At 33.3% G+C, this 26,169-nt stretch overlaps 2 protein-coding genes across 10 annotated transcripts; both read left to right on the forward strand.

Annotated features, from left to right (window-relative positions):
- The first annotated feature begins 2,267 nt into the window (after positions 1-2,267).
- On the forward strand, positions 2,268-7,748 carry LOC105677315 (RCC1 and BTB domain-containing protein 1-like). Of its 4 annotated transcripts, XM_067350540.1 has the most exons (13): positions 2,276-2,519; positions 2,593-2,667; positions 2,772-2,880; positions 3,682-3,842; positions 3,914-4,161; positions 4,771-4,926; positions 4,989-5,256; positions 5,343-5,470; positions 5,551-5,829; positions 6,421-6,545; positions 6,704-6,801; positions 6,855-7,000; positions 7,108-7,748. In XM_067350540.1, exons 4-13 carry the CDS (start codon positions 3,686-3,688, stop codon positions 7,246-7,248), a joined length of 1,746 nt encoding a protein of 581 aa, XP_067206641.1. In that variant the 5' UTR covers positions 2,276-2,519; positions 2,593-2,667; positions 2,772-2,880; positions 3,682-3,685; the 3' UTR covers positions 7,249-7,748. The 4 variants fall into 4 exon arrangements, with proteins under 4 accessions (XP_067206642.1, XP_067206641.1, XP_012231278.1 ...); XM_067350541.1 differs by having other exon boundaries at positions 2,268-2,519; positions 2,593-2,880; positions 6,976-7,000; XM_012375855.2 differs by having other exon boundaries at positions 2,593-2,880.
- Positions 7,749-11,914: 4,166 nt separating this feature from the next.
- LOC105677314 (retinoic acid receptor RXR-like) lies at positions 11,915-18,257 on the forward strand. Of its 6 annotated transcripts, XM_012375851.2 has the most exons (5): positions 13,268-13,379; positions 13,451-13,640; positions 14,056-14,485; positions 15,504-15,835; positions 16,084-18,257. In XM_012375851.2, the coding sequence occupies exons 3-5, from the start codon at positions 14,204-14,206 to the stop codon at positions 16,364-16,366; spliced, it is 897 nt and encodes a 298-aa protein (XP_012231274.1). In that variant the 5' UTR covers positions 13,268-13,379; positions 13,451-13,640; positions 14,056-14,203; the 3' UTR covers positions 16,367-18,257. The 6 variants fall into 6 exon arrangements, with proteins under 6 accessions (XP_067206646.1, XP_012231275.1, XP_012231274.1 ...); XM_067350545.1 differs by lacking the exons at positions 13,268-13,379; positions 13,451-13,640 and adding an exon at positions 11,915-12,081; XM_012375852.2 differs by lacking the exon at positions 13,451-13,640 and having other exon boundaries at positions 13,261-13,379.
- The last annotated feature ends 7,912 nt before the right edge of the window (positions 18,258-26,169 follow it).

Raw genomic sequence — 26,169 nt, forward strand, 5'->3', positions numbered from 1 at the left:
ATCATAGTACGATCAAAGAAAATTTACTCAATCTTTTTATTTTCTGAACGCAAACATTGGTAACATTGTAATTGTTGTCGCGCGCTATTTTATTACTTTGCAACATTAGACGCTGACAAAATTGATTTTTGTTTTATTTAGAAATTATGGAATGATTTAAAATGTATTTTAATTAATACTTAACTGCGAAGAATAATCTACAAGCAATAACCTTTTAAATTTAATAAACTAAAAATTCATAAAGGATTATCATTAACGTAATATTATAATTGATGTTGCAATTTATTATTTATAAATTATATAGAAAAAGATTTATTTGATTCAATTACAAAAAAAATTATTTGAATTGATACGATCATATTGTTAACCATATTGTTCGTTTCGCGCGAGAGGGGGGAGGGGGAGAAATTTGAATAACTGTGTGTAAAATGTAAATGAATCAGTGTACATGTGTATGTATGACCGCAGTATGTGAGCTCAGATCCGTGGGTTTGCTAAGCCCCAATGACTGTACAGTTCAGCTATCCCTGCGGATATTGTTTTCACTACATTAGGTCTGTTCTTTATAGCTGAACTGGCTGCACTAGTTCACAGTTTATCTTTTTTCCCCCACGTTGAAAGCAGAAAGATAAACTCTGAACTAATGCAGCCAGTTCAGCTATAAAGAACAGATCTAATGCATGATACACAATCGACCACCAGAGCATCGATTATGGAATTTTTCCCAAAAAGCAGAAACGTGAAAAGTGAAAATTTCACATGAATTCGACGAATAGAATTGTCGAATTTGCATAAAGGTTTTCATTTTTCAAGTTTTACTTCTAAGGAAAAATTACATAAACGATGCCCAGATAGCAGCAATGAAGCAGTATAATAAGCAGTATAATCAAAGGGCTTGTTCGTTTTAGCTACACTGGGGCTGCTCTGGGTCTGCTCTACACAGGATAATACAGAACAGATAAATAGTTTGTCCTGTATTATCTTGTTTAGAGCAGACCCAGAGCTGCCCCAGTGCAGCTAAAACGAACAAGCCCAAAGACTACGTTTACACGTTAACTTTAGTAACATCCGTAGTTACAAAACTGGCCAATCACAGTCATTTATTTTTCAGAGAAATAGCTGTGATTGGTCCGTTTCATAGCTACGGATGTATAAAATTCGATTAAGGTCCACTTTTATCAACGTCGGTTAACAGTAGATTCCAGCTTGTTAAGAAAAAAAATATTTCAAATTTTTGTTATCTTTAACGACAATATTTTATTCTTTGTGCTAGCAATTCTATTAATAAGTTAAGACCATTTGTTAACCGACGTTAGAAAATGTAACCTTAAGGGTAAAGCCGGGTCTACAATGAGTCGGTAGTCGGTAATCGGAAATCGGAAGTCGTAAGTCTTAACCTAAGTCGGTGACTCTATCAATTTTTCGCATCCACAATGAGTCGCTAGTCGTAAAGCAAGTCTCTCAGCTGGACCAATAAGAAAGCTGATTTTAGCAGCATCCACTTGCTTCCAACAATGTTTTTTATCTATATTTTTATATGTTTTCACATCTTTTGCGTACAGACAAGGATTTGCCTGCACAATTTTAATTATTTCTAGGTTGTCCAGATTCATTTTGATAAACACACATTGGGCTTGTTCGTTTTAACTGCGCTGGGGCAGCTCTGGGTCTGCTCTAAACAAGATAATACAGGACAAACTATTTATCTGTCCTGTATTATCCTGTGTAGAGCAGACCCAGAGCAGCCCTAGTGTAGCTAAAACGAACAAGCCCATTGATTAACACACATAAACACGTGAGGCATGCATGCCTAGAACGTCGAGGCGTTTGATTGGCCAGTCGTAAGAAAATCGGTAGTCGGTGTCGTTAAAAAAAAAGTTGGCTGTTGGCCAACTCTACTAACTCACCGATTACGACTTACCGACTACCCTTCCGACTCGTTGTAGGGCGGTATTCATAGTCCGTTCTTATATTCAAGATCGTCTTAAGCACGAACTTATATTCGCTCTCTTTGTCAGACACAATCTATGTGTGACGAAGAGAGCGAATATAAGTCCGTGCTTAAGACAATCTTAAATATAAGAACGGACTATGAATACCGGCCGTAGACTCGCTTTTCACTCACCGATTGTGACTTAAGACTACCGACTACCGACTACCGACTCATTGTAGGGCGGTATTCATAGTCCGTTCTTATATTCAAGATCGTCTTAAGCACGAACTTATATTCGCTCTCTTTGTCAGACACAATCTATGTGTGACGAAGAGAGCGAATATAAGTCCGTGCTTAAGACAATCTTAAATATAAGAACGGACTATGAATACCGGCCGTAGACCCGGCTTAACATGTAAACGTAGTCGAAGACTACTCGCTTTATCGGCGTTGAATGAGTTGACATAAATTCGTATTTGTTTTATTACCGGTGTCGATGAGTTTCAAGAGTGGTCGAAAAAATTGCTGAAGGAAGACATTTAGGGAAGAAGAAATTCGACAACAATAAATAAACGAAAAGTAGCAAGTAAGTTTTTCTTTCTTTTTTCTAATCGTATAAAACCATTGAGTTCTATAACATACTGGAGCGAGTCTTTCAGGAGTGGGGGTGTCTCCATCGATCGAAAAAGACAGATAGATTTACGTGAGGCTAGTCTTCCTAGAGCACTAAAGATGTAGGTATTCTACCGTCTGCTCTGGTCTCCACCATTTCTGTTCCGTTCCTCCATTCCTTGCCCTCACGCCTCTGTCACTGAGCTGACAAGTTTATGATAATTAGGTTATGGTTTCTAAGTTGCTCGAACTCTGTGTTTACGTGTATTTTGATTATCCGAATGTGAACAAAAAGAGAGTCTTGGACACCAACCAAATCATCGTGCCTCTGTGAAGTAAGTTTATTCTCTTAAATTTCTAATTTACGTACTTTTTCTGTTTGTTTAGAATCATGGATCGTTTTTTAAAGTGTAGTTTAGATTTGTCATCGTTTGAAATGACATAAATATGAATAACTGTAATCAATAAGGACGGTAATTATGCAGAATACCCACGTCACCTCCGATTTTGACCCAACTGGTCTCATTCGATGCGTTTTTTCTTTTAAAAAAACTTTTTCCTTTCACTAAATTGTTGCTCTGTCCCAGGAGACGAGATATTAAGCGTCAAAGTTGACGACTTTTCAGGTTAAAAAACCCGTCACTTTGACGAATTATAGCGATGTGAGCATACGCTGCGGTCAGGCGCGCATGCGATGTAACAGAATTGTGCGCGAAGTATAAAATATATTTTCGATAATCATTAATTGCAAGTCGCAAACCCATATAAAATAGTATAATTATGGACCTTGCTTTGCGTAGACACAGGGTATTCCGCCCCCCCCCCCTGCGGGGGGGGGGGCGGACCGTCTGTGTAAAATAAAAATAATAAAACTTTCGTGCGTATTCCAGAGCGGCATAGATTGCTTAATCTATCAAACTAGCTTTAGCATTATATATTTTTGTGCAATCCAAACTAGCTTTAGCATAGCTAGTTTGGATTGCAGCATAGCTGCGATTATCGATACGATATATTTATATAAGTACTAAAGTTAATTAAGTCGAAACAGAAGCTGATATATAATTTAATTTATGAAATATTAAAGAAACATGATAATATTTTACTAATGTAAAAAATTTACCTTAAATTATTAATAGAAATATGCAGATAGACGAAATGAGAAATTTACAGAGAAAATTTGTGTCAGCTAGTACACATTACTACAATCGCAGAAAAGTCAAAATTTTTTGGCCAGGACTCAACGATTTACCAGTAGAATTTCTTCTCAACAGTCATATGATTATGGCAATCAGATGTGGTAAATTTTTTTTTCTTTGTTTTGTTATTTTATTTTGCTGATATTATAATTTATGTGTCCATATAAAACAGCAAAGAATGGCACAAGTATGGACGTCTTTATAATCGTAAAAAAGGACGGAAATGTGTATAGCTGTGGTACTGACGAAGAGGAATATACAGAGTTCCATGGCCATTGTAGTTTATCTTCTTCTGAAATTTTGAGCATAGTCAATAATTCTAGAAATCTACAAATAATTGAAAATCTCTGCGACAAAAGTATAAAGACATTTGTCCAGATGAACACGCATGGTTTATTTGCCGTAACCAACGAAGGAGAGGTATACATTGAATGTATATTGCAACAGTAATAATTAATAATTATTGAATTATAATGATGTACCAATATGGTTGTATGTATATATAAGTAATTAGTAATTTCGAAATACTTAATGTTTGAAATACAGTGTTTCATAAGATTCGTGCCAACGCTTATGTTCGAGACAAATCCGTAAAAATAGCAGCGGTGCGGAGATCCAACCTCACCCATCGTGCCTCATACATTCTGCCCGCTCGTTGCTCGCGTGTTACTTTTCTCATCACGTGCTGTAAATTTTCGTTGTATGACACGCCGTTGATCCATCCAGATCGTACAGCCCACGTTTTAGCCGCGCACAATGCGCGATCATTCGTCAATTTTTTTAAATTACTTTTTTAATTATTATTGTGACAATTGCAAAACGTTAAAGGACTTTTCTATTCAGCTTACCACGCTCTAGTTGTACACGAGCGTTGACACGAACAGTATAAAATATTAATGATAATAATAATATTCAATATTAGTTTTTTTTTGTCTAAATGTTAGTGTTTTTATATTCAAATTTCCTAATATTTGCGCGTAATAAAGAAATGATATTTTAAAATATATAAACAATGTTTTTTTTTTTAAGGTATATTCTTGGGGAACTAATAAATTGTGTACGTTAGGTCATAAAGAATGTGAAATAATTTCCGAACCCACTCTTGTGATCAGTTTAAGCAATAAAAATATTGTGAACATTGTATGCGGTATATTTCATGCTCTCGCTCTTACTGTCGATGGAAAAGTAAGTAATTGTTCTGATAACAATATTATTGCAGTTACAAGTTGGACATTTTTTTGATTTAGATATATACTTGGGGAATGAACATCGAAAAGCTTTATAAAAAGGATAATTTTCAAACACCACGACAAGTATCTGAATTGGAGAAAGAAAAAATTGTTTGCATTGCTTGTAGCTCGACATATAGTATAGTAGTCACAGATAATGGCAAGGTATACAATTGGGGTAATTTATTTAACAAAATTTTTGCTATTGGAATCACTGACTTTACTGGCGTAACGATTTCAAGGCAGCCTTATCCCGTGAAGAGAATTATGTTCGCGGCACCAATAAGTATTTGTTTCTTCTTGAATTTCGTTATTGATTTAGTTAGAAATTCAATATTGATGAAATAATTGCTAAACAAATGGATATTTCAGTTAAGGTGGCCTGTGGATTAAACCATGCTTTAGCACTCACCGATGAAGGAATTCTTTATGTGTGGGGTGAAAACAGGTTTGGACAATTAGGTACTGGCGACAATAGAAATATTTATAAGCCTTATTTGGTACGTTATTTATCAATCTAATCATTATGATAAAAAATTGTAAATCATAATTTGAAGAATCATACATTTTATGTGAATAGTTGAATACATCTGATATGGGAGAGTTGTCAGACATTGCGGCTTTAAGCACAAAAAATATAAGTGTAGCCATCAACAAGAATGGATGTCTTTATGTATGGGGTAACTACGCCAGTCGCATAATTTTAAAACCGAAGGCTGTCTTTCATACAAACTTGAACGATCTATTTGCATGCGAGCATATCATGTACAAACCACTGATCTTATCAGAAAATGGCTTTGAATATGTGAAAAAAGATTCAAACACAGTGAGATGCCTGAAAGATGCTTTTAACGATCCTGTATGTTTTTTTTTTATATTTATTATTTTTGCATGCATTTTTTTCTATTTTTAAAATTTAAAAGAAAATTGATTTATATCGAAGTGTTGAGAAAAAGAAAAATTAAATAACAGGTGCAATTAAAACAAGCAAATATGATATTTAATACTTTTATTAATTATTTGTATGTATAATTAGTGTAACTCAGTCTGCTCATAAATAGATTTATATATACATGACTAATAACATTTTTATTTATTGAATCAGTTTTCTATGAAATTATTTAAAGGAAAGTTACTATTACATATATTTTTGCTATAAATTAAAAAATTTGTTTTTAGATTACAAAAATAATATTGAAGTTGATAATCATAACTTTAATTATCAAAACTTGTTTTGTAATTTTAATATATTTAATAGTGTATTTAAAAGAAATGTAACAAAAATGACAAAATTTTCATAACTTATCTTAACTGCGTATCTTACTTGATTAAAAAGTTTCTTTGGATCTTTCAGTAAAAATAAAAGATTAAAATCCGAAAAATCTTTAGTGAACTCATCATTACATGCATTTTTTAAACGATTTTTTTGTTTCTTGCTTGGGTGACACAGTCAACGAGTGACTACAAAGTAGAAGTGGAAGGACGAGATATTCATCTTCACAAGGCTGTTCTAAAAATTTGCAGTTCATATTTCAGAATCATGTTTCAACATAATTGGAAAGAAAATATTGAGAAGTAAGCGCTTATGACAAAACTAGTATTAACAAATTCTTAAACTAATTTTTTAATATTTTAATGTACGAGAAAGTATCAAAAAATAATCTTTTTATGGCAATAAAAAGGGACTGTGAATATAAGGTTACTTTTTGACCCTCTTTTGTGTTTCATAACAGTGTCTTGAAGCTCGATATGTTCTCATACAACGTTTATGAAGCATTTTTCAAATATTTGTATACAAGTGAGATCGAGATACCTCCAGGAGAAGCCTTTGGTAAGCTTGAATAAAGAACGCTTTTAAGTACATTATATTTATACTTTATCAAGATTATCTTATTGTAGAATTGTTAATATTAGCTGATATGTATGATGAGATGGATTTGGAAACAGCTCTTTTTCCAAAAATTCTAAAGGAGGTTACTATATCTAATGTAGCACTTTTTTATAGCAAAGCGATTGGATATAATCAACAGGTAATTTTAGTAGTTCACAATGTTTTAAATATTAACATTTAATAGTAATATATTACATGTAAATTTTTTATTTTTATTTATTTTATATATTAACACTTTTTTTATAGTGGCTGGAAGAATTCTGCTTATCATTCGCCTTGAGAAATATGACGGAAGTGAAACAAACGGAAAGTTTCAAAGAGTTAGACGAGAATACGAAAACTATGTTTCTAATAAAAGCAGATAAAGTTAATGCTTTTAAAATGTAATTTAATTACTGTTTTGTCATTAAATTTTGATCGAAATCGAATAGAATCTACAAATATGCATGTACATTTGAGACATACAACCCAGACAGCACACATGTCCAAAATACATCCAAAGGATATCCAGAGGATGTCCTGTCGTCCCAAAAACGTCTTCGGGATATCCTTTGGACATCTTTTGGATATGTTGTGCTGTCTGGGAATAAATTACGTTAAATTTGAATTCTATATTTACGTTAATTTTATCATTCGATTTATTATACCCATTCTTTTTTATATATATAATAATTTTTATGTATGAGTATGTAATGCATTGTGTTATTTTTCTGTATATCTAATATTTTCAATCTCGCAAAATCGCAAATTATATCTGGGCAATTAAGATTTATCGTGCGGATCGCATATTTTGTAGTTAAGCCTTTCTTAAAGAAACAAAACTACGTTCCGTTGTTTGGAGTAAAATAATAGCTCTTCATAATATTTAATATTTATTTCTAATATTATCTCTGTGCGTTGGTCTTTTTATTTCATATTGCTCAACTCTCATTTCTGGTACCACTGCCTCATACTTGTTGTTATTAAGCATAGTTCAAATTCGCTCATAAAAATGACGTTTGATCATAAAACATGTTAAGATGCACTGATCATAGTACCTGTAAAATATATTTACTCAATCTTTTTGTTTTCTGAACGCAATCATTGGTAACATTGTGATTGTTGTTACACGCGATTTTATGATGTACTTTGCAACATTAGACGCTGACAAAATTGATTTTTGTTTCATTGAGAAGTTTTGGAATGATTAAGAATGTATGCTAATTAATACTTTATTGCGAAGAATAATTTACAAACAATAACCTTTTAAATTTAAAAATCTAAAAATTCTGAAAAGATTATGATTAACGTACCGTTATAATTGATGTTGTAATTTATTATTCGTGAATTATATAGATTAATTTTATTTAATTAAATAAAAAAAATTATTTGGATTGATGCAAATATATTGTTAACCATATGGTTCGTTTCGCGACGGGTGTGGGGGAAAGTGCAAATATCTGTGTGTAATATGTAAATGCGCCAGTGCATATGTATATGTATAACCGCAGTGTGTGAGCTCAGATCCCTGGGTTTGCTAAGCACACATGACTGTGCAGTTCAGCATTCTTGCGGATATTGTTTTCACTATGTTAGGTCTGTTCTTTATAGCTGAACTGGCTGCACTTGTTCAGAAGGTCTGTTCTTTATAGCTGAACTGGCTGTACTAGTTCAGAGTTTATCTTTTTCCCTTCACATTGGAAGGAGAAAGATAAACTCTGAACTAGTGCAGCCAGTTCAGCTATAAAAAACAGACCTATTATTTATCTTTTTTTCTCCACGATGGAAACAGAAAGATAATCTCTGAACTAGTGCAGCCATTTCAGCTATAAAGAACAGATCTAATGCATGATACACAATCGATCCCCAAAGCATCAATCATGGAATTTTTCCCTAGAAGCAAAAACGTGAGATCTGAAAATTTTACATGAATTCGACGAAAAAGGGTGCCGTCACATACAGCCCGTAATCCGTAATCCGCACCGAAAGTCCGCAAAAATTACTAGGTATTTCGTCCGTAACGTTACGTGTGTTTTTATCTCCTTGTGTCCCATGGAATTGTAATTCTATGAAATTTCCGTAAAAGTTACTGCAAGTTACTAGTTATTACTAGTAATACTTTTTCTAATTTTATTTATTTAACTAAATTTGACGATTTAATTAAAACTTTTGTTAAAATCATAATATATTCTGTAGTTTTCTTATGAATAAAATACAAATAAACAATTATAATCTGTTAAATAAAAAATAGTACTACCGTTACGTCTGTATTTACGGCTCCATGGGATACAAGGAGATAAAAACACACGTAACGTTACGGACGAAATACCTAGTAACTTTTGCGGACTTTTGGTGCGGATTGCGGATTACGGGCTGTATGTGACGGCACCCTAAAACTGTCGAATTAACATAAAAGTTTTCATTTTTCACGTTTCCGCTTCTAGGAAAAAATTACATGATCGATGCCCAGATCATATAGTAAAAAGAAACAGGAGGGAGCGTTTGGTCTTAAAAGTGCGGACGGAAGTGACTATATAAAGTGGTCGCTCAAGATGGCCGCTCAAGGGCGCCAATGTTGAATGACTTGTTATGTTTAATTAGGAAATAATGTACAATTAAAAGAAAATAACTATAATATGCAACAATAATACAAAATTTTAATGGCGTTTTTTATTGGGATTGCACTCGTGCAGTATTTCCATAAGAGCAATGTTAAAATCTAAAATCTAAATTTATATTAAATCCTTCGTCCTTACAAAAATTTATCCATGCATTTTTTTGATCCGGATTTTTCGGAAACCTGTTTGTGAGTGAAAATTATTTAGTAATTATTGTGAATCTACAATTTCACAATACTATACATATGATTATAATCTCCAAAATAAAAATCTCATTATTGTTGATAATACTAACCGATGAAACGTTATTCCATGATTTCGAGCTGTTGCTGTTATGCCACAAGCTCTACAGTATACCATTTTGATCGTTTATTTCCATACACTGTTGCATAAAAAACTATACACTGCATATTAATGCGTACGGCGTACGGTATGCCGCTTGCCGCTATGCTCGAGCATTCCCTCTCACTTTCAAAAAGTGGTCGCTCAAGATGGCTGCCATGACGTACATCCGTCCGCGGATTTACCTAGTTCTGGCTAGTATATACTCCCTCCTGTTTCTTTTTACTTAATGGCCCAGATAGCAGCAAAGAAGCAGTACAGTAAAAAACTACGTTTACACGTTAACTTTAGTAACATCCGTAGTTACGAAACTGGTCAATCACAATCATTCTATTTTTCAGACGAATAGCTGTGATTGGTCAATTTTATAACTACGGATGTGTTAAATTCGATTAGGTCCACTTTTACGAACGTCGGTTAACAGAAAGTTCCAACTTTGCGAAAATTGCCAATATGAATTAGATATCATCATTAAAAAAGAAAGATATTTCCAATTTTTGTTATCTTTAATGACGAAATTTTATTCTTTGTGTTAGCAATTCTATTAATAAGTTGAGACCATCAGTTAACGTTAATCGATGATAGACAAAGTGACCTTAAGAATAATGTGTAAACGTAGTCGAAGATTACTCGCTTTATCAGTGTTAAACATTGAACTATGGGCTTGTTCGTTTTAGCTACACTGGGGCTGCTCTGGGTCTGCTCTACACAGGATAATACAGGACAGATAAATAGTTTGTCTTGTATTATCTTGTTTAGAGCAGACCCAGAGCTGCCCCAGTGCAGCTAAAACGAACAAGCCCTATATACCATACTGGAACGAGCACAGGCTACCCCCTCCATTCGACAAAACGGTCAGACAAGGCAGTGACTCGGTACCGGATTTCTCTTTCTATCTCGTCTACTCTCGACTAATAGTAGCTGTGAATCAAGATCTATAGAGAGAAGGTTACCTCAGGCAAACCGGTTGTGGGCGAGGGACGATGAAGTAAGGGGGGAGCTAGAAACAGCTTGTGGCGAGGGGCGATGAAGGAAGGGGAGAGCATGATGATCTCATCGACAAACAGTAGCTGTCTCTCTCTTTCAAAGTTTTTCCTTTTCTAACTGTTTCTAACTCTGTCACTCGCTCTTCATGGGCTTGTTCGTTTTAGCTACACTGGGGCTGCTCTGGGTCTGCTCTACACAGGATAATACAGAACAGATAAATAGTTTGTCCTGTATTATCTTGTTTAGAGCAGACCCAGAGCTGCCCCAGTGCAGCTAAAACGAACAAGCCCATTATTGACTTTTATGTATCAGTTTAAAAGGTTATATAGTAAAAATCGAAGATACGTATATTAATTATTTTGTCTGTTATTTCCCCTAACATATTCAAATGAACAAAACCGAAGAAATAATTTAACTTACATTTATGAATTTCAGTTACAATTTTTTGACAATTTTTGAGATTTTTACAATTAAATATAAAAAATAAATTTCTTTATAGTATTTCTTTTGTAAATAATGCATATAAACAGTAAATATTATTTTAAAAATAATTTTTAAATATGTACTATTTTTTCTTTTATTTTACTACTTTACAAATGATGTTTTTTGTGTATATCCCCAAATTATATTTTATTTTCATTGATATTACAGTCTAAATACGAGTACAAAGCAATTTGTATCACAAATGCATCTGTTGCAGCGATATTTAACATTATAAACGTTAAATATCTAGCGCTATAATTTGCAATATATGTAATTTATAGCGCCTTTCTAATTTACTTTTCAATTTTTATTACGCAATTTCCAGTGCTATCAATATTTTACAAAATAAAAGTATTTTTTCGATAAAAACTCAAAGCATTTCTATATTAAAAGAGCGAGAGAGAAAACACTAAAGCGAACGAGAGAGACAGCTACTGTTTGACGATGAGATCATCATTGCCCCCCCTCTTGCCGCTCGCCCCGCTCAGCATGTGCCCTTTTTGCCGCTCGTCCCTCTTTGCGCGTGAGGTAACCGTCTCTCTATACATCTTGGCTGTGAACACGTGACCAAAACTGTTGGTTAGATAGAGAGATCCGGGTCCGAACAGCTATCTCCATCTGACCGGTCGAGAACAAAAGCGTGCTTGTTCCAGTATGGTATATATTTCAATGGTGTTAAAAGAGTTGACATAAAATTACATTTGTTTTGTTACCGGTGTCAGTGAGTTTCCAGAGTTGGCGTAAAAATTTCTGAAAGAAGACTTCTAAGAAAGAAGAAATTTGACAACAATAAATAAACGAAAAGTAGCAAGTAAGTATTTCTTTCTTTCTTCTAACAATATAAAACAATTCAGTCAGCAAAGTTTGTTCTCGAACAGATTTTGCTAAACGTCTGCTACTAATTTTTGTAAATGGAAAAATTGCAAATTGTACACAAAATTTGTTATATTAGAAGAAAGTAGCAGAATGTCATCAGAAATGTTACAAAACCTGCTGACATAATTTGGGATCGTTCCGATTGCGCACACTACCGACCAGATATTTCCTAATCGATATTTCCTAATCGGACATAGTGCTAATCGAACACAGTAGAAAACGGACACATGAGGTCTGTTTTTTTTAGTTGAACTGACTGCACTAGATCAGTGTTTATCTTTCTTTTTGCAATGTGGAGGGAAAAAGATAAACTCTGAACTAGTGCACTTATTTCAGCTAAAACGAACGCACCTATGGTGGTTGCAAAGGGATACCTGTACTGTAAGGCCGGCGTCACATAGAACCCGTAATCCGTAATCCGCACCGGAAGTCCGCAAAAGTTACTAGAGATTGCGTCCGTAACGTTACGGGCGGTATTTATAGTCCGTTCTTATATTCAAAATCGTCTTAAGCACGGACTTATATTTGCTCTCTTCGTCACACATAGATTGTGTCTGACGAAGAGAGCAAATATAAGTTTGTACTTAAGACGATCTTGAATATAAGAACGGACTATGAATACCGGCCTACGTGTGTTTTTTCTCCTTGTGTCCCATGAAGCCGTAAATACACACGTAACGGTATTACTATTTTTTATTTAACAGATTATAATTGTTTATTTGTATTTTATTCATAAGAAAACTACAGAATATATTATAATTTTAACAAAAATTTTAATTAAATCGTCAAATTTAGTTAAATAAATAAAATTAAAAAAAGCATTACTAGTAATAACTAGTAACTTTTAGTAACTTTTACGGAAATTTCATGGAATTACGGCTCCATGGGACACAAGGAGATAAAACACACGTAACGTTACGGACGCAATCCCTAGTAACTTTTGCGGATTTTCGGTGCGGATTATAGGCGGGAGCACAGACTTTTGCATAAAGCATAACGCATAAGCATAAGGAAATTGATTGGTCTATATATAAGCATAAGCAAATGCATAAGGAAACGGACCAATCAATTTCCTTATGCTTATGCGTTATGCTTTATGCAAAAGTCTGTGCTCCCGCCTTATGGATTACGGGTTCTATGTGACGCCGGCCTGAGACGGCACCCTTAGTAGCGTGATCAGTAGACACATAATTTCCAGTCTAGCAGACAGCAAGATTACTAGCACAAGCACAAGTAAGCAATCCAGCAGAGAAAATAGTACCGTGTGTTGCGGGTTTTAAATATACTTATATCAATTACATTAGGTGAACTGGATGAAAATATAGTTAAATATGTGATTGGCTATCAATATAAAAATGACAATTAATATCGCACCAGCGTCATTTAGCTCGTCATCTCGTGGATTACTCTCAAATTGAGTAATAAGGCATTGTTCGAAGACATTGTTTAAATTATTACAAGCTTTGGCCATTTCAGAAGATCCACAGGCTACAAGTCAGTAATCTTTTATTACTAAAAGAGTCATTTTTTATTCCAACAAAGTATTACATTACGCACAGAAATAAGTAACAAATCTGTCTTACTGAATGCATACCCAGACCGCATGATAACGTCATATAATACTCCTAAAGAGTTCCAAAAATTTTTCTGAGTTGATAAATTTAGATCAGAAGGTGTTTAGAACGTGCTCATAATGTACTCGGATGCGTCGACTTCTGAGCTCATTTTGATTTCATTATAAAGAGCTTTTTATGCATATAACCTAGTAAACGAAAAATTATTGAAAGTTCAGAAATAGGATTAAAAATTACTGAGAAGAATTTATTTACAATAATGCTGAATTTTATTTAATTCTTCTTAATAATTTTTAATCCTATTTCTGAACTTTCAATAATTTCGGTCTGAATAGCCTACTTCCGGTTGAAACCAAAAGTTGAGAATATCAAGAGGACTGTGCGTAAAGATCTGACATATGCCTGTCGCGAAGAAAAATTCTGCACATCAACAAGCGACAGAGAAATCGCTGTCAATACTGGCGATACTAGAAGTGCTTTGCCATGGAGATGAAGAGAGAGCCGGTACAGGAGGAAGGTCAACGCACCAAGGAACGAGATCAGAGCGAGGTTGAGAGCACGAGCAATCTGCACGCGGACATATCGATCGAGCGCATCCTCGAGGCTGAAAAACGGGTCGATTGCAAGCTGAAGGAAATGAATTTCACAGCACTCGCAGTAAATATACGCGCGGTAAATATTCACCCCGTATCATGGTGTGAATGTGATCAGATCGTTTGGAAAGATCAGGAAAAAATGAACAAATGTGAAGAATGTTATAAAAAGGTTTGTTAGATCAGAATACATAAATAATCAACTTTTATCAAAATTTAATAATTTTTAAGCGATATTTAAAAAGGCAATAAAAACCAGAGTAAAAGAATTAATTACTATTAATTATTATTAAGGGAATATTCTCCTTTCAAGAAATAAAAAAATCGATTTCTTTAATTACAAAACTTAAAAGTATAATATTTAAAAAATATGTCCCTGAAATGGCATACTTGGGTCAAGTAAAATAACGAAGCTAGAGCAAATTCCTCCTTTCAGGTAGTTGCGAGCAACTACCTGAAAGACTGCGAGCAACTTTGAATGCATTCTTGAAACCGTGTTTCTCAAACTGGTTCTCTTAAAATCTCAAGACTGAATTATTTTACAGACATACAAAATAAATGTCCAGTTCTAGTCGATGCCAAAATAAAATTGATGTTTTTAATATTTCAATTTTTTAAGGGCTCCCAAAATTTAAATTAATCAAAAGTTAAAATTTTTTTTAAGTAATGCATTTGCAATAAGTAAATTTTTATTCTGAATTTTGGTAGGAACAATAGCCACAAGTATGCAGATTAATAATCTTTCTTTTTTGTTTCAAGAAATTAAAACAATCGTGGAAGCTATAAGAGCACAACTTTTTTGAACACTGCACAAAATTATTAATTATTTATTAATTATTTAACATTGCAAATAATAAAATAAAAAATTCTTGTGTGTGTTGAATTGCCGACAAATATGTGTGTAAAATTTCAAAATTCTGTTTTAGTGTTCCCATTGTTAAAGTATTGTCAAGCACAATGCAAAACAACTCTTCGAAGAATATTACCCTAATTCCCAATATTTGGTAAATTTTTTTTTTGTGTGAAAATTTACCATTCCATAAAAAGAACACACTTCCAGTGTATAATTGCTGTTAGTGGATTTTTAGTTAGTAGTATACTAGTAGTATAATTTTGTTAGTAGTATAATGCTTTTTCACCTTTTCCCGCCTAATGCAAATTCCTGCATTAATTTGCTCTTTTCTGTTTAGAACTGTTTGACGCACATTTGCCACACAACGGTCGAACAACTATTGCAGATATTTTCTTGGGCGAGGCACATCCCGCATTTTATCTCGTTGCCTCTAGAAGATCAAGTGTGTCTTCTTAAAAATGGCTGGAATGAGTTGCTGATAGCCGCCTTCTCCCATCGTTCCATGGATGTGAAGGATAAGGATAGTATTGTTCTCACAGTAAGTATGACGGTGCATCGAACTTCGGCACAGCAGGCGGGCGCAGTAGGGATATTCGATCGTATACTCTCGGAACTGGTAGCGAAGATGCGGGAGATGAAAATGGATAGGACCGAACTCGAATGTCTTAGGTAAGTGGCGAAAATGCTCTTTAATAATGTCGTCTTCAATATACTCTTTGATTCATACGACTGATTCATTCGACATGCAAAATGTGTATGTCGATACGTATTATTATTTGCACTCTATCATTCTTCTTTCTTGAATTCGAAAGAAACATTCATAACCTTGCAAATATCTGACTTTTTTTTTACTATAACACTAATTGAGATAAATCGTAACTTTCGATTTAGTATCGACGAGATTTATCTGTGTGTAGATCCATCATTCTCTTCAATCCCGAAGTGCAAGGCCTCAAATCCGTCGAGAAGGTCAACCTGCTGCGAGAGAAGATCTATGCCGCCCTGGAGGAATATACCCGCGTATCCTGGCCGGGTGACTCCGGCAGGTTTGCTAAACTGCTGTTGCGCCTGCCATCTATTCGTTCAATTAGTCTCAAGTGCCTGGACTACGTATTCTTCTTCAAGTTAATCGGCGAGGATCATAATATCCATGATATTATACTGCAGATGTTCCCAGATAGGAAAATGTATGCATTTTGAGATCATATTGGGCGCGTTCAGCAGAACAAATCGCTTGGTAGCAATCGAACATGATTGGCTCTTACTTTTAGAACCAACAAATCAACGTTAAGTGTTGACTAAACGACAATTCAGCAGTTGTTCTGCTGAACGCAGCCATTGTATTCATAAAAAACCTTTTCAAAAAATTGTTCTTTCAAAAATATATTATATTAAAAAAAAGTTCAAGTTTTTTGCGAAATTTTGCAATATTTTTTTATTTTGATTAAGTTTGAAAAATTTATTTATTTTTGAATTAAATACTTTTATTAAAAAAATTTTTTTATTTAACTAGATACAGATATAAAAAAAATAATTAGATACAAATGCAATTATTTTAAAAAGTATACTTAAAAAAAATTAACTAGATATAAATACAAATATCATTTCTAAATAAATAACTAGATATATAAACAACTTTTTTTGAAAGTTTTTTATTTAAACTTGGCGTCATTTTCTGATATCATCTCTTTTGGCGACGCCATCCAAGGTCAAACTGATAAGATCAGTAAATAGATCATTTTAAACCCTACAACTTTTATTTGAAATATTTTTTATCAAAATGCCATTTCGAGTTATTGATTCACTGTGTGACAGTTGAAGTGGGATACGTTGTGTAGAATAAAATATAAACATTTTTTAAATATAATTTTGTCAAATATATAGACACTTGATCACCGATATAATTATATGTGAATGTGTATTTCGCTCTTCATTAATCACATTTCATTAAATTTATATTGAGACAAATAAAAAGACTATGGGCGGTATTCATAATCCGTCTTTATATTCAAGATCGTCTTAAGGGCGGACTTATATTCGCTCTCTTCGTCAGACACAATCTATGTGTGACGAAGAGAGCAAATATAAGTCCGTGCTTAAGACAATTTTGAATATAAGAACGGACTATGAATACCGCCCTGTAATTGTTGTCACGCGCTATTTTATGACGTACTTTGCAACATTAGACGCTGACAAAATTGATTTTTGTTTTATTTAAAAATTTTGGAATGATTTAAAATGTATTTTAATTAATACTTAACTGCAAAGAATAATCTACAAACAATAACTTTTTAAATTTAAAAAACTAAAAATTCATGAAGAATTATCATTAGCGTAATATTATAATTGATGTTGCAATTTATTATTTATAAATTATATAGAAAAAGATTTATTTGATTCAATTACAAAAAAAATTATTTGGATTGATACGATCATATTCCCTAACAGCACATATAGATACTGAGAACAATCTGAGAATATCGCAAAAGTATAATTGTAATATTCTCAGAACATTCTCAAATCTACTGCGATGTATGTAGTACGTTCTAGGAATCATCGTATGTCCGCGGTACCATCTTCCATAGAATTTCGCAGGAAGGTCTATAGTTTAAAGACAGTATCAAGATAGGATAAAAATGGGAATGTTGCAGTAGATCACATATACATGCACACATTTACACAGCCAAGCGCTGAATATATATTGCGCGTTTATATATTGTATAGGATAATTTAGATTAGGTTAATTAATCAGTCAATTTCTTATTAATTGATATTTGTATTTCAAAATTACGACCGTAAGCGTAAAAATATTTACATAAAACTTACAATATAAAATAAAGTTCTAGAAGCCTAAGCTAGAGAACTTCAAAGGAACGATACTGCGAACTGAAAACAGTTTTATGTTAAATCATCTTTTTAAGACATTGTTTAAAAAATAATTAAGAAAATATATTGTATATTTAACCAAGAACCAAAGAGGTGAGAGGCAATTATAATGCAAGTTTACGAACATAACCTTAAAATATTTTAAGCAAAATAATTTAACAAATACATAAAAAATAATAAAAATATTACAAAAATTATATACAAACACTATCTAGCTCTTACACTTTATTCACTATTTGGTGAAATAAAACTTAAAGGAAAAAAGAATTACCTTCGATATCAGTAAAACCTCGGATACGTGGTGTTGCGTGGTGTCACTTGATGCCGGGCAAGCGGGAAAAGGAATTACGTATGTAAATGGCGCAGGTTAGTGCTGGTCAAGATCTATAGAGAGAAGGTTACCTCACGCGCAAAGAGGGATGAGCGGCATGAGGGACAAATGCTGAGCGGGGCGAGCGGCAAGAAAGGCAATGATGATCTCATCGGCAAACAGAAGCTATCTCAGACAGCTACTGTTTGTCGATGAGATCATCATGCTCTCCCCTTCCTTCATCGCCCCTCGCCACCAAGCTGTTTCTAGCTCCCCCCTTACTTCATCATCCCTCGCCAACAACCGGTTTTCCTGAGGTAACCTTCTCTCTATAGATCTTGAGTGCTGGTCTCGTCAAACCTGAGATTATACGCGCGCGATAGAAGTGCGTACGTATCACTTCCGTACGTTTGAGTCAAACCTGAGATTATACGTGTGCGAATAACACTGCAAAAGATATTATAGGATTGATCTCAGTATTTAACGGATAATCACAGTAGAATGAGTATGAAAATGGGATGATACGCAGGATATCGTGTGCTGTTAGGGTTGTTAAGGGGATGCTGGAGTTACCGGCCGGACATTATATTTTTTCGAACAAGAATATCTTTTTATTGGTTGCATAGAATTGTAAATCCTTTTGCAGGAGTAAAGTGTACACAAAAACGGAATTCGGACTGCTCGATTTTATTTGGAAAAAAAAGAATTAATAACAAAATTTGTTTCTATTCATTAATTTCTATTCTGCTCTTAGGATAACATATTGTATAGAGCTATCTATTTTCGTTTTTTATAAAAGTTTAACAGTTTTAAGACGTTGAATAAGAGCAGCCCGAATTGCGGACTGCAGAATAGAATGTTATGGAACCATTAAAATTGGGCTGAAAAGTCTAATGTAAAAAATATTCTTGTCCGACTATTTTTACATACGTGTGCGTCCAATATCGGTATAACAGATGAAAAAATAACAGAAGATTAGTTCCAGGATAATATTAGAGAGGCGCTATACAATAATATGCGAATATATACACGCACCACACATACGCATACACAATACATTCATACTTATAGCGTTTTCGAATAAACGGGGTTTGAACGATCTAGGGTTGATCAATCACTATTTTACTATAAATGCAAGTCTTTCATTGGTGGAGAGGTTGCAATGACGTCATTAACCAATCTTGGGTCGTTCAAATCCTGTATAATCGAAAACGCTATTAGATTATGACTTATGCCGATAATATCACTCTAATTTTTAGTTCCATCGAAATGATGGCGCTTTCGCGTCGGAGTTCATCAGGCACTCCAGCATCCTCTTAACCATATTGTTCGTTTCGCGCGAGAGGGGGGGGGGAGAAGTTTGAATAACTGTGTGTAAAATGTAAATGAATCAGTGTACATGTGTATGTATGACCGCAGTATGTGAGCTCAGATCCGTGGGTTTGCTAAGCCCCAATGACTGTACGGTTCAGCTATCCCTACGGATATTGTTTTCACTACATTAGGTCTGTTCTTTATAGCTGAACTAGCTGCACTAGTTCACAGTTTATCTTTTTTCCCCCACGTTGAAAGCAGAAAGATAAACTCTGAACTAATGCAGCCAGTTCAGCTATAAAGAACAGATCTAATGTATAATTCACAATCGACCACTAGAGCATCGATCATGGAATTTTTTCCTAAAAGCAGAAACGTGAAAAGTGAAAATTTCACATGAATTCGACGAATAGAATTGTCAAATTTACATAAAAGTTTTCATTTTTCAAGTTCTCGCTTCTAAGGAAAAATTACATAAACGATGTCTAAATAGCAGCAGAGAGGCAGTACAGTCGAAGACTACGTTTACACGTTAACTTTAGTAACATCCGTAGTTACGAAACTGGCCAATCACAGTCATTCATTTTTCAGAGGAATAGCTGTGATTGGTCAGTTTCATCAGAGAGAAGACTGAGAGTGGACATGCCCGCATTTTTCGTGTTTCTGTGGGCTAGCGCCTCTATGTGCACAAAACGTGCACATTGAACTACGTAGCCAATATCCACGAATCCCGTAGGTAATGTCCACGATCTTTTGGGTCTCTTCCGTGCTATGTCCACGACTTTTTGGTTCCGATATGTGCTATATCTACAAAGTGTCGGTAATGCATACTTGTAAAACATGATTATGTATATCAATCAGATTTGAAATATAAATACACACGTATTGTAAATACATGTATTGTAGCATTTATTTTTGCATTTACAGTTTATTTAGCAAAAGATCAGTTATTTTCAATAACCTATGTAATTTGAAAATGTACATTTAAATTATTTTAATAAATTATTTCTATAATTTCGTGTGTGTGTGTGTGTGTGTGTGTGTGTGTGTGCGCGTGCGTGTGTGTAAATAAAGTATTGCATTTTTGTTAATACTTAAAAAGATGATAAACTTATAGATATTTCATACAGTAATAATCAATAACTTCTTTTGAATATTAAAAGCCAGGGTTGGGCGTTTACACGTAAACTATAATAGATGTAAAAATACTCGCATATTAAACACGAATGCAAGCTAGACAGTAAAAACAATCTTTTCATTTATAATTTGAGAAGACTATAGTCATGAACCGCCGCAAGCAAGTGTGCACCGCACACGCAAAGTTTCATTTAACAATTAAGTTTTAAAATCTAATTCTATATTCTTAACACTACACATACACAAAATTTTGTGTACATGTTCTGGAAGACTTTAATTTTTTCTAAAACAAATATTGTATATCAATTGAAAAAAACCGTGTCATAAAACTTGAAACTATATTGGTTGGATCGAATACTTGTTTATTTTATAAAATATGACTACCCTAAAAATTTCCCTTTTTAAAAATTGTGTATTTACCAATCCTTTATAAATCAGATATTGTTAAAAATTATTTTAAAAATATCTTATTTATAAAAGATTAATAAATAAAAATATGCAACAAAAATGAATGAAATAATGAGACAACAAAGGACTTTTTGAAATTTTTTAATTTGGAAATTCATAATTTACAGTTCAATATAACAGAATCGTAAAAAAAATTTGAAACATTGTGGTTTATAATTACAGAAAAGCAGGTCATAATAATTCTTTACACGATTCACGTCACAAAATTATTTGCTCACGCTACGAACCGACTAAAACAAATGCAGTCTACTAACTTCGATGGGTATTTGTTTCTGATTGTTGCTTAAGATAGTAAGTATAACATAGAAAAGCATTCAGTAAGCATCGATTTCCATTTATAACTTCTCGTTTCAATAATTCATTATCATGGGCAGAAAAAGTAAAGAAACAAATCTTGAAGTTAGGAAATTAATTATTTTTTATTGAAAAAATAGTAAATCTTTAAGAGAAATTGGAAGTATTGTTTGTAAAAGTTATTTGACGGCGCGATACGTTATTAAACGATACGAAGAAGAAGGACAAATAGAAAATAAAACAGGCCGTGGTAAAAATAAATTATTAAATTTCTCAGAAGAGCGTTTGTAATTAGGAAAGTTAAAGAAAATCCGAAGATAAGTGCTCCCCGAATAAACTCACTTCTTCAAAATTTCTCTGAAAAAGAAGTTTCCCACGAAACAGTTCGAAGAGTACTACGGAAAAAATTCGCAAACATTCTATTACAAGCAAAACTGAGTTGCAAAATAGATTACAAAAGGAATGGCAAAAAATAGACAGCGATTATTTGAAAAAATAGAATCGATGCCAAAAAGACTTGCCGAAGTTATAAAAGAAAAAGAGTATCCCACTAAGTATAAATTTTATTAAAATAATAATTTCTACAAAATGAGCGAATAATTTTGTGACGTGAAAACGTGTAAAGAATTGTTATAACCTGTTTTTCTGTAATTATAAACCACAATGTTCCAAATTTTTTTACAATTCTGTTATATTGAACTGTAAATTATGTATTTCCAAATTAAAAAATTTAAAAAAGTCCTTTGTTGTCTCATTATTTCATTTATCTTTGTTGCATTCTCGACTAAGCGAATAATTTTGTGACTCACAGTATATATATATCATCGACAGTCTTGAGAGAGATTATAGTTTTATAAAACAATCTCCTAGCACAGTTCTCGAAATTTGTTGAACATTTCTGCCGATTATCTTCAGTGGAGTGGACCTACTGGAAAAACCACTTTTAAAAAAACGCGTCAGCATTAGTACCTCATGGGTGACGTAAAAATCTATTGAAATATTTTCACTTAATAAATTTAATAATAAATTTATTTTTAATAAATTTTAATAAATTTTTTAAAATTTTAATAAATAGGGAGAAGAATCCACTCATAATTAAATAGTGCCGCTCCTAACGCTCGGCGGCATTGACCCTAGCGACTGCAGCGAGCGCGGTATGGAGACAAAAAAAGGGGTATACCGCGGAAATCGGCTGAAATGTTCAACAAATTCCGAGCACTGTCCTAGCAAAACAAGTAAACAGCGAGCGTCTCGGTAAAAATTGAGATAAATACGCTACGCTCATAGTCAGTGTGCAACGGAAAGTCTGTGTGTTACCGTGCAGCTTCGTTTCACATTTCTCATTTTGCAATATTATCGTTTTATAAAATATTGTTTTTATATATTCTTTTATTTCTGTTTAATTGTTATTTAATTTATACAGTTTTTTAGTTTTATATTTAAAAAGTTTATGAAACATATTTAACATTTATTAAATAAAGTATAATAAATAATCAGTGGACAATGCAAACAATTTATGATAAATGTGCTTATAAAAACTGTCGTAACGGACGATATACTACAGGTTCACATTTATTTAGATTTCCATCAAAGCAAGATACAAGACAAAAATTATGGATACGCAACAGTGGTAAGTTTTGTTTATAAGTTATTTTTTAAAAGCATACTTTTGCATATTTTTGAAATCGTGTTTATAAAAATAAGAAATGTTTCTTTAAATGATATAAATATATCTAATGATAATGTGTTGATGTATACATATTTAACAGCAAAATTAAAGCATCACCCGTTCTGCTCTCCAAATTTCAAGAGAATTTATAACTTCGTCAAAAGTAGGCATAATAAAATGTTCTGAGAAGCATTTTACAACTTGAAAGCTTTACTTTTGAGATCGGTATTTTAGTAAATAACTTACTGATTTTTTACAAAGCTACATCAAATATAAATAAAGATGCGTCAAATTTAAAAATTTTTTACTTTGAGAAGTTCCAATGCATGATTTATAAATCGCATACAAACGCGGTTTACATTATTTGAAAGCGTAAATCTTTACCTTTAATTTATTCGTTTGAACGTTGTGCAATTTTTTCAACAAATTATTCAATGTTAAAGTAAAAAAACTATTTTTGCTTCAATATTAACACTTTTAAAAGCTATAAACCGCATTTGTGTGCGATTTTTAATTCATGTCATGGAACTTTGCAAAGTTTATACAAAAATTTTGAAATTTAACGCATTTTGCATTCTTTATTTGTATCCGTATAGTTTCGTAAAAAATCAGTAACTTGTTTACTAAAGTACCAATCTGAAAAGTAAAGATTTCAAATGTAAAATTTGAATATGGAATATTTTATTATGATCATTTTTGACAAAGTTACACTTTTTCGAAATTTGCCTATTTTTAGAGAGCAGAATGAGTGATACTTTAATTTTGCTGTCAAATGTATAAGTAAAAGTAGCAATCTTAAATTTGTTTATAAAATGATTTAAAAATGATACTCTTAATTCGAGTTTTGATATTTTGTAGAGCAGCGCTCGGAATTAGTTGCACATTTCGGGCCGATTCCCGAGACGACGCCTCCTGTTCCCCCACTACCGCTCGGCCGCTGGCGGTCGAGCCGCCGATAGCTCTGGTGCAAGAGCGTTTTATATAAGAAATAGGCTGGGTTGTTGAGGCATCTCTCAGAAAATAGTAATATTTTCTTTGCTACATAAATAATGTTTATTTTCATTAATAATTAAATATATATATATTATGTATTAATAAAAATAAACATTATTTATGTAGTGAAGAAAATGTTACGATTTCCCGAAAGATGCCTAAACAATCCAGCCTATTTCTAATATAAAACGCTCCTGAGCCAGAGCTATCGGCGGCTCGGCCGCCAGCGGCCGAGCGGTAGTGGTGGAACAGGAGGCGTTGTCTCGGAAATCGGCCCGAAATGTGCAACTAATTCCGAGCGCTGTTGTAGAGCAAAGTTATTTGATATTTGATTTTTATAGGCTAAAGAACGTATTACGAATTTATGGATAAAATAAATTAAGACTTTTGTTATTCTGATATTTTCCTTGTAATTATATATTGCGCAATAGAGAGATGATCTCGGCATCTTTCACGCATTAATATGTATTTTATTAGTGCTTGCTGAATATGTAAGGATTTCATAAAAAATTAAACTTTTTGATATAAGAAGTTTATAAAAAAAACATTAAAGAATAGTTAAATAAAGTACAATATAAGCGCGTGCAGATAAGATCAGCGGGATTTCGAGCCCAAGCACATCTCACGCACACACGAAACGCTGTATCTGTGTGACGCGCGCTCGGCCAAAAATAAGTTTAGCGGGTCGACCGAGGGATAAAGTTCCGAATAGGTGAAACGCCCGATTTTTTTGAAACTGCACTATTTTATGTATTTTGGCGCGCTGATTACGAATATGATAATGAAAATCGCCGACAAGGTCATTTTCAAGGTCAAAACTCCAAAAAAAGTGAAAAAATATCACTTTTTTGAGATTATTTCGAGAAATAATGATGTAACGAAAAAATGTCTCAAATAAAAGTTGTAGTTCTTGTAAAAATACATTATTTATGTTTTATGCATTTTTTGTGTAAAACTGATAATTTTCGAGAAAATTGACGTTAAAGATTAAAAACTTTGGTAAACAGGTAGGCCTTAGCTTGCATGCGCACGCCGTTCAAGAATGTAGCGGCATGTGTGCGTATCCAATTTATGTATATTTATTAAATCTTTGCCTTGCTAAAAATCTAATGAGTCTACAATATACTAAAAATACTAGATACTGAAAAGATTAGCAAGACCCCAACGCAAGGTGTGTGCGCGCAGAAAGTTTATATGAATTAAATCTTTGCCTTACTAAAGGTATGATGAGTCTACAATATACTAAAAATATTTGATACTGAAAAGATTAGCAAGACCCCTACGCAAGGTAGAGAGCATATTGTGTTTGAAAGTTATTTTCAACTTCTATAATAGACACTAGCTATGTAATAGGCGGGGGGAGAGGCTCCGCCCCTCCCCCCTGCACCCCCCCTCCCCGCCTGCACCCATTTCCCCCTCGGGGGGCTCCGCCCCCCGAACCCCCCATGTTTCATCCTACTTACCAAAGTTTTTTATCTTTAACGTCAATTTTCTCGAAAACTATCAGTTTTACACAAAAAATGCATAGGACATAAATGATGTATTTTTACAAGAACTACAACTTTTATTTGAAACTTTTTTTTGTTACATCAATATTTCTCGAAATAATCTCAAAAAAGTGATATTTTTTTACTTTTTCTGACCTTGTTTTGACCTTGAAAATGACCTAGTCGGCGATTTTCATTATCATATTCGTAATCAGCGCGCCAAACTACATAAAATAGTGGAGTTTCAAAACAATCGGGCGTTTCACCTATTCGGAACTGCACCCAAGTATTGTCCAAACGTCTCAGAGCATGAAAATTTTGAAAGTCGCAAAATTAATTTTTTTTTATATAGGCTTGTAGAGATCGACGAGACGGAACTTTTTTCTATTTGCCGTTTTTGTTCGATGCTTATTTTTAATAATAATAATAAAAAACTGAAAAATTT

The sequence above is a fragment of the Linepithema humile genome, chromosome 2 (genome assembly GCF_040581485.1).
Source record: "Linepithema humile isolate Giens D197 chromosome 2, Lhum_UNIL_v1.0, whole genome shotgun sequence".
Taxonomy (NCBI): Eukaryota; Metazoa; Arthropoda; class Insecta; order Hymenoptera; family Formicidae; genus Linepithema; species Linepithema humile.

Coding starts and splice junctions, on each gene's coding strand:
- LOC105677315 (XM_012375855.2), top strand. CDS start 3,686: ATGCAGATAGACGAAATGAGAAATTTACAGAGAAAATTTGTGTCAGCT. Junction 4,927..4,988: donor CTCTTACTGTCGATGGAAAA/GTAAGTAATTGT, acceptor TTTTTGATTTAG/ATATATACTTGGGGAATGAA. Junction 6,546..6,703: donor TGGAAAGAAAATATTGAGAA/GTAAGCGCTTAT, acceptor GTTTCATAACAG/TGTCTTGAAGCTCGATATGT.
- LOC105677314 (XM_067350545.1), top strand. CDS start 14,204: ATGGAGATGAAGAGAGAGCCGGTACAGGAGGAAGGTCAACGCACCAAG. Junction 14,486..15,503: donor GTGAAGAATGTTATAAAAAG/GTTTGTTAGATC, acceptor TTTTCTGTTTAG/AACTGTTTGACGCACATTTG. Junction 15,836..16,083: donor ACCGAACTCGAATGTCTTAG/GTAAGTGGCGAA, acceptor ATCTGTGTGTAG/ATCCATCATTCTCTTCAATC.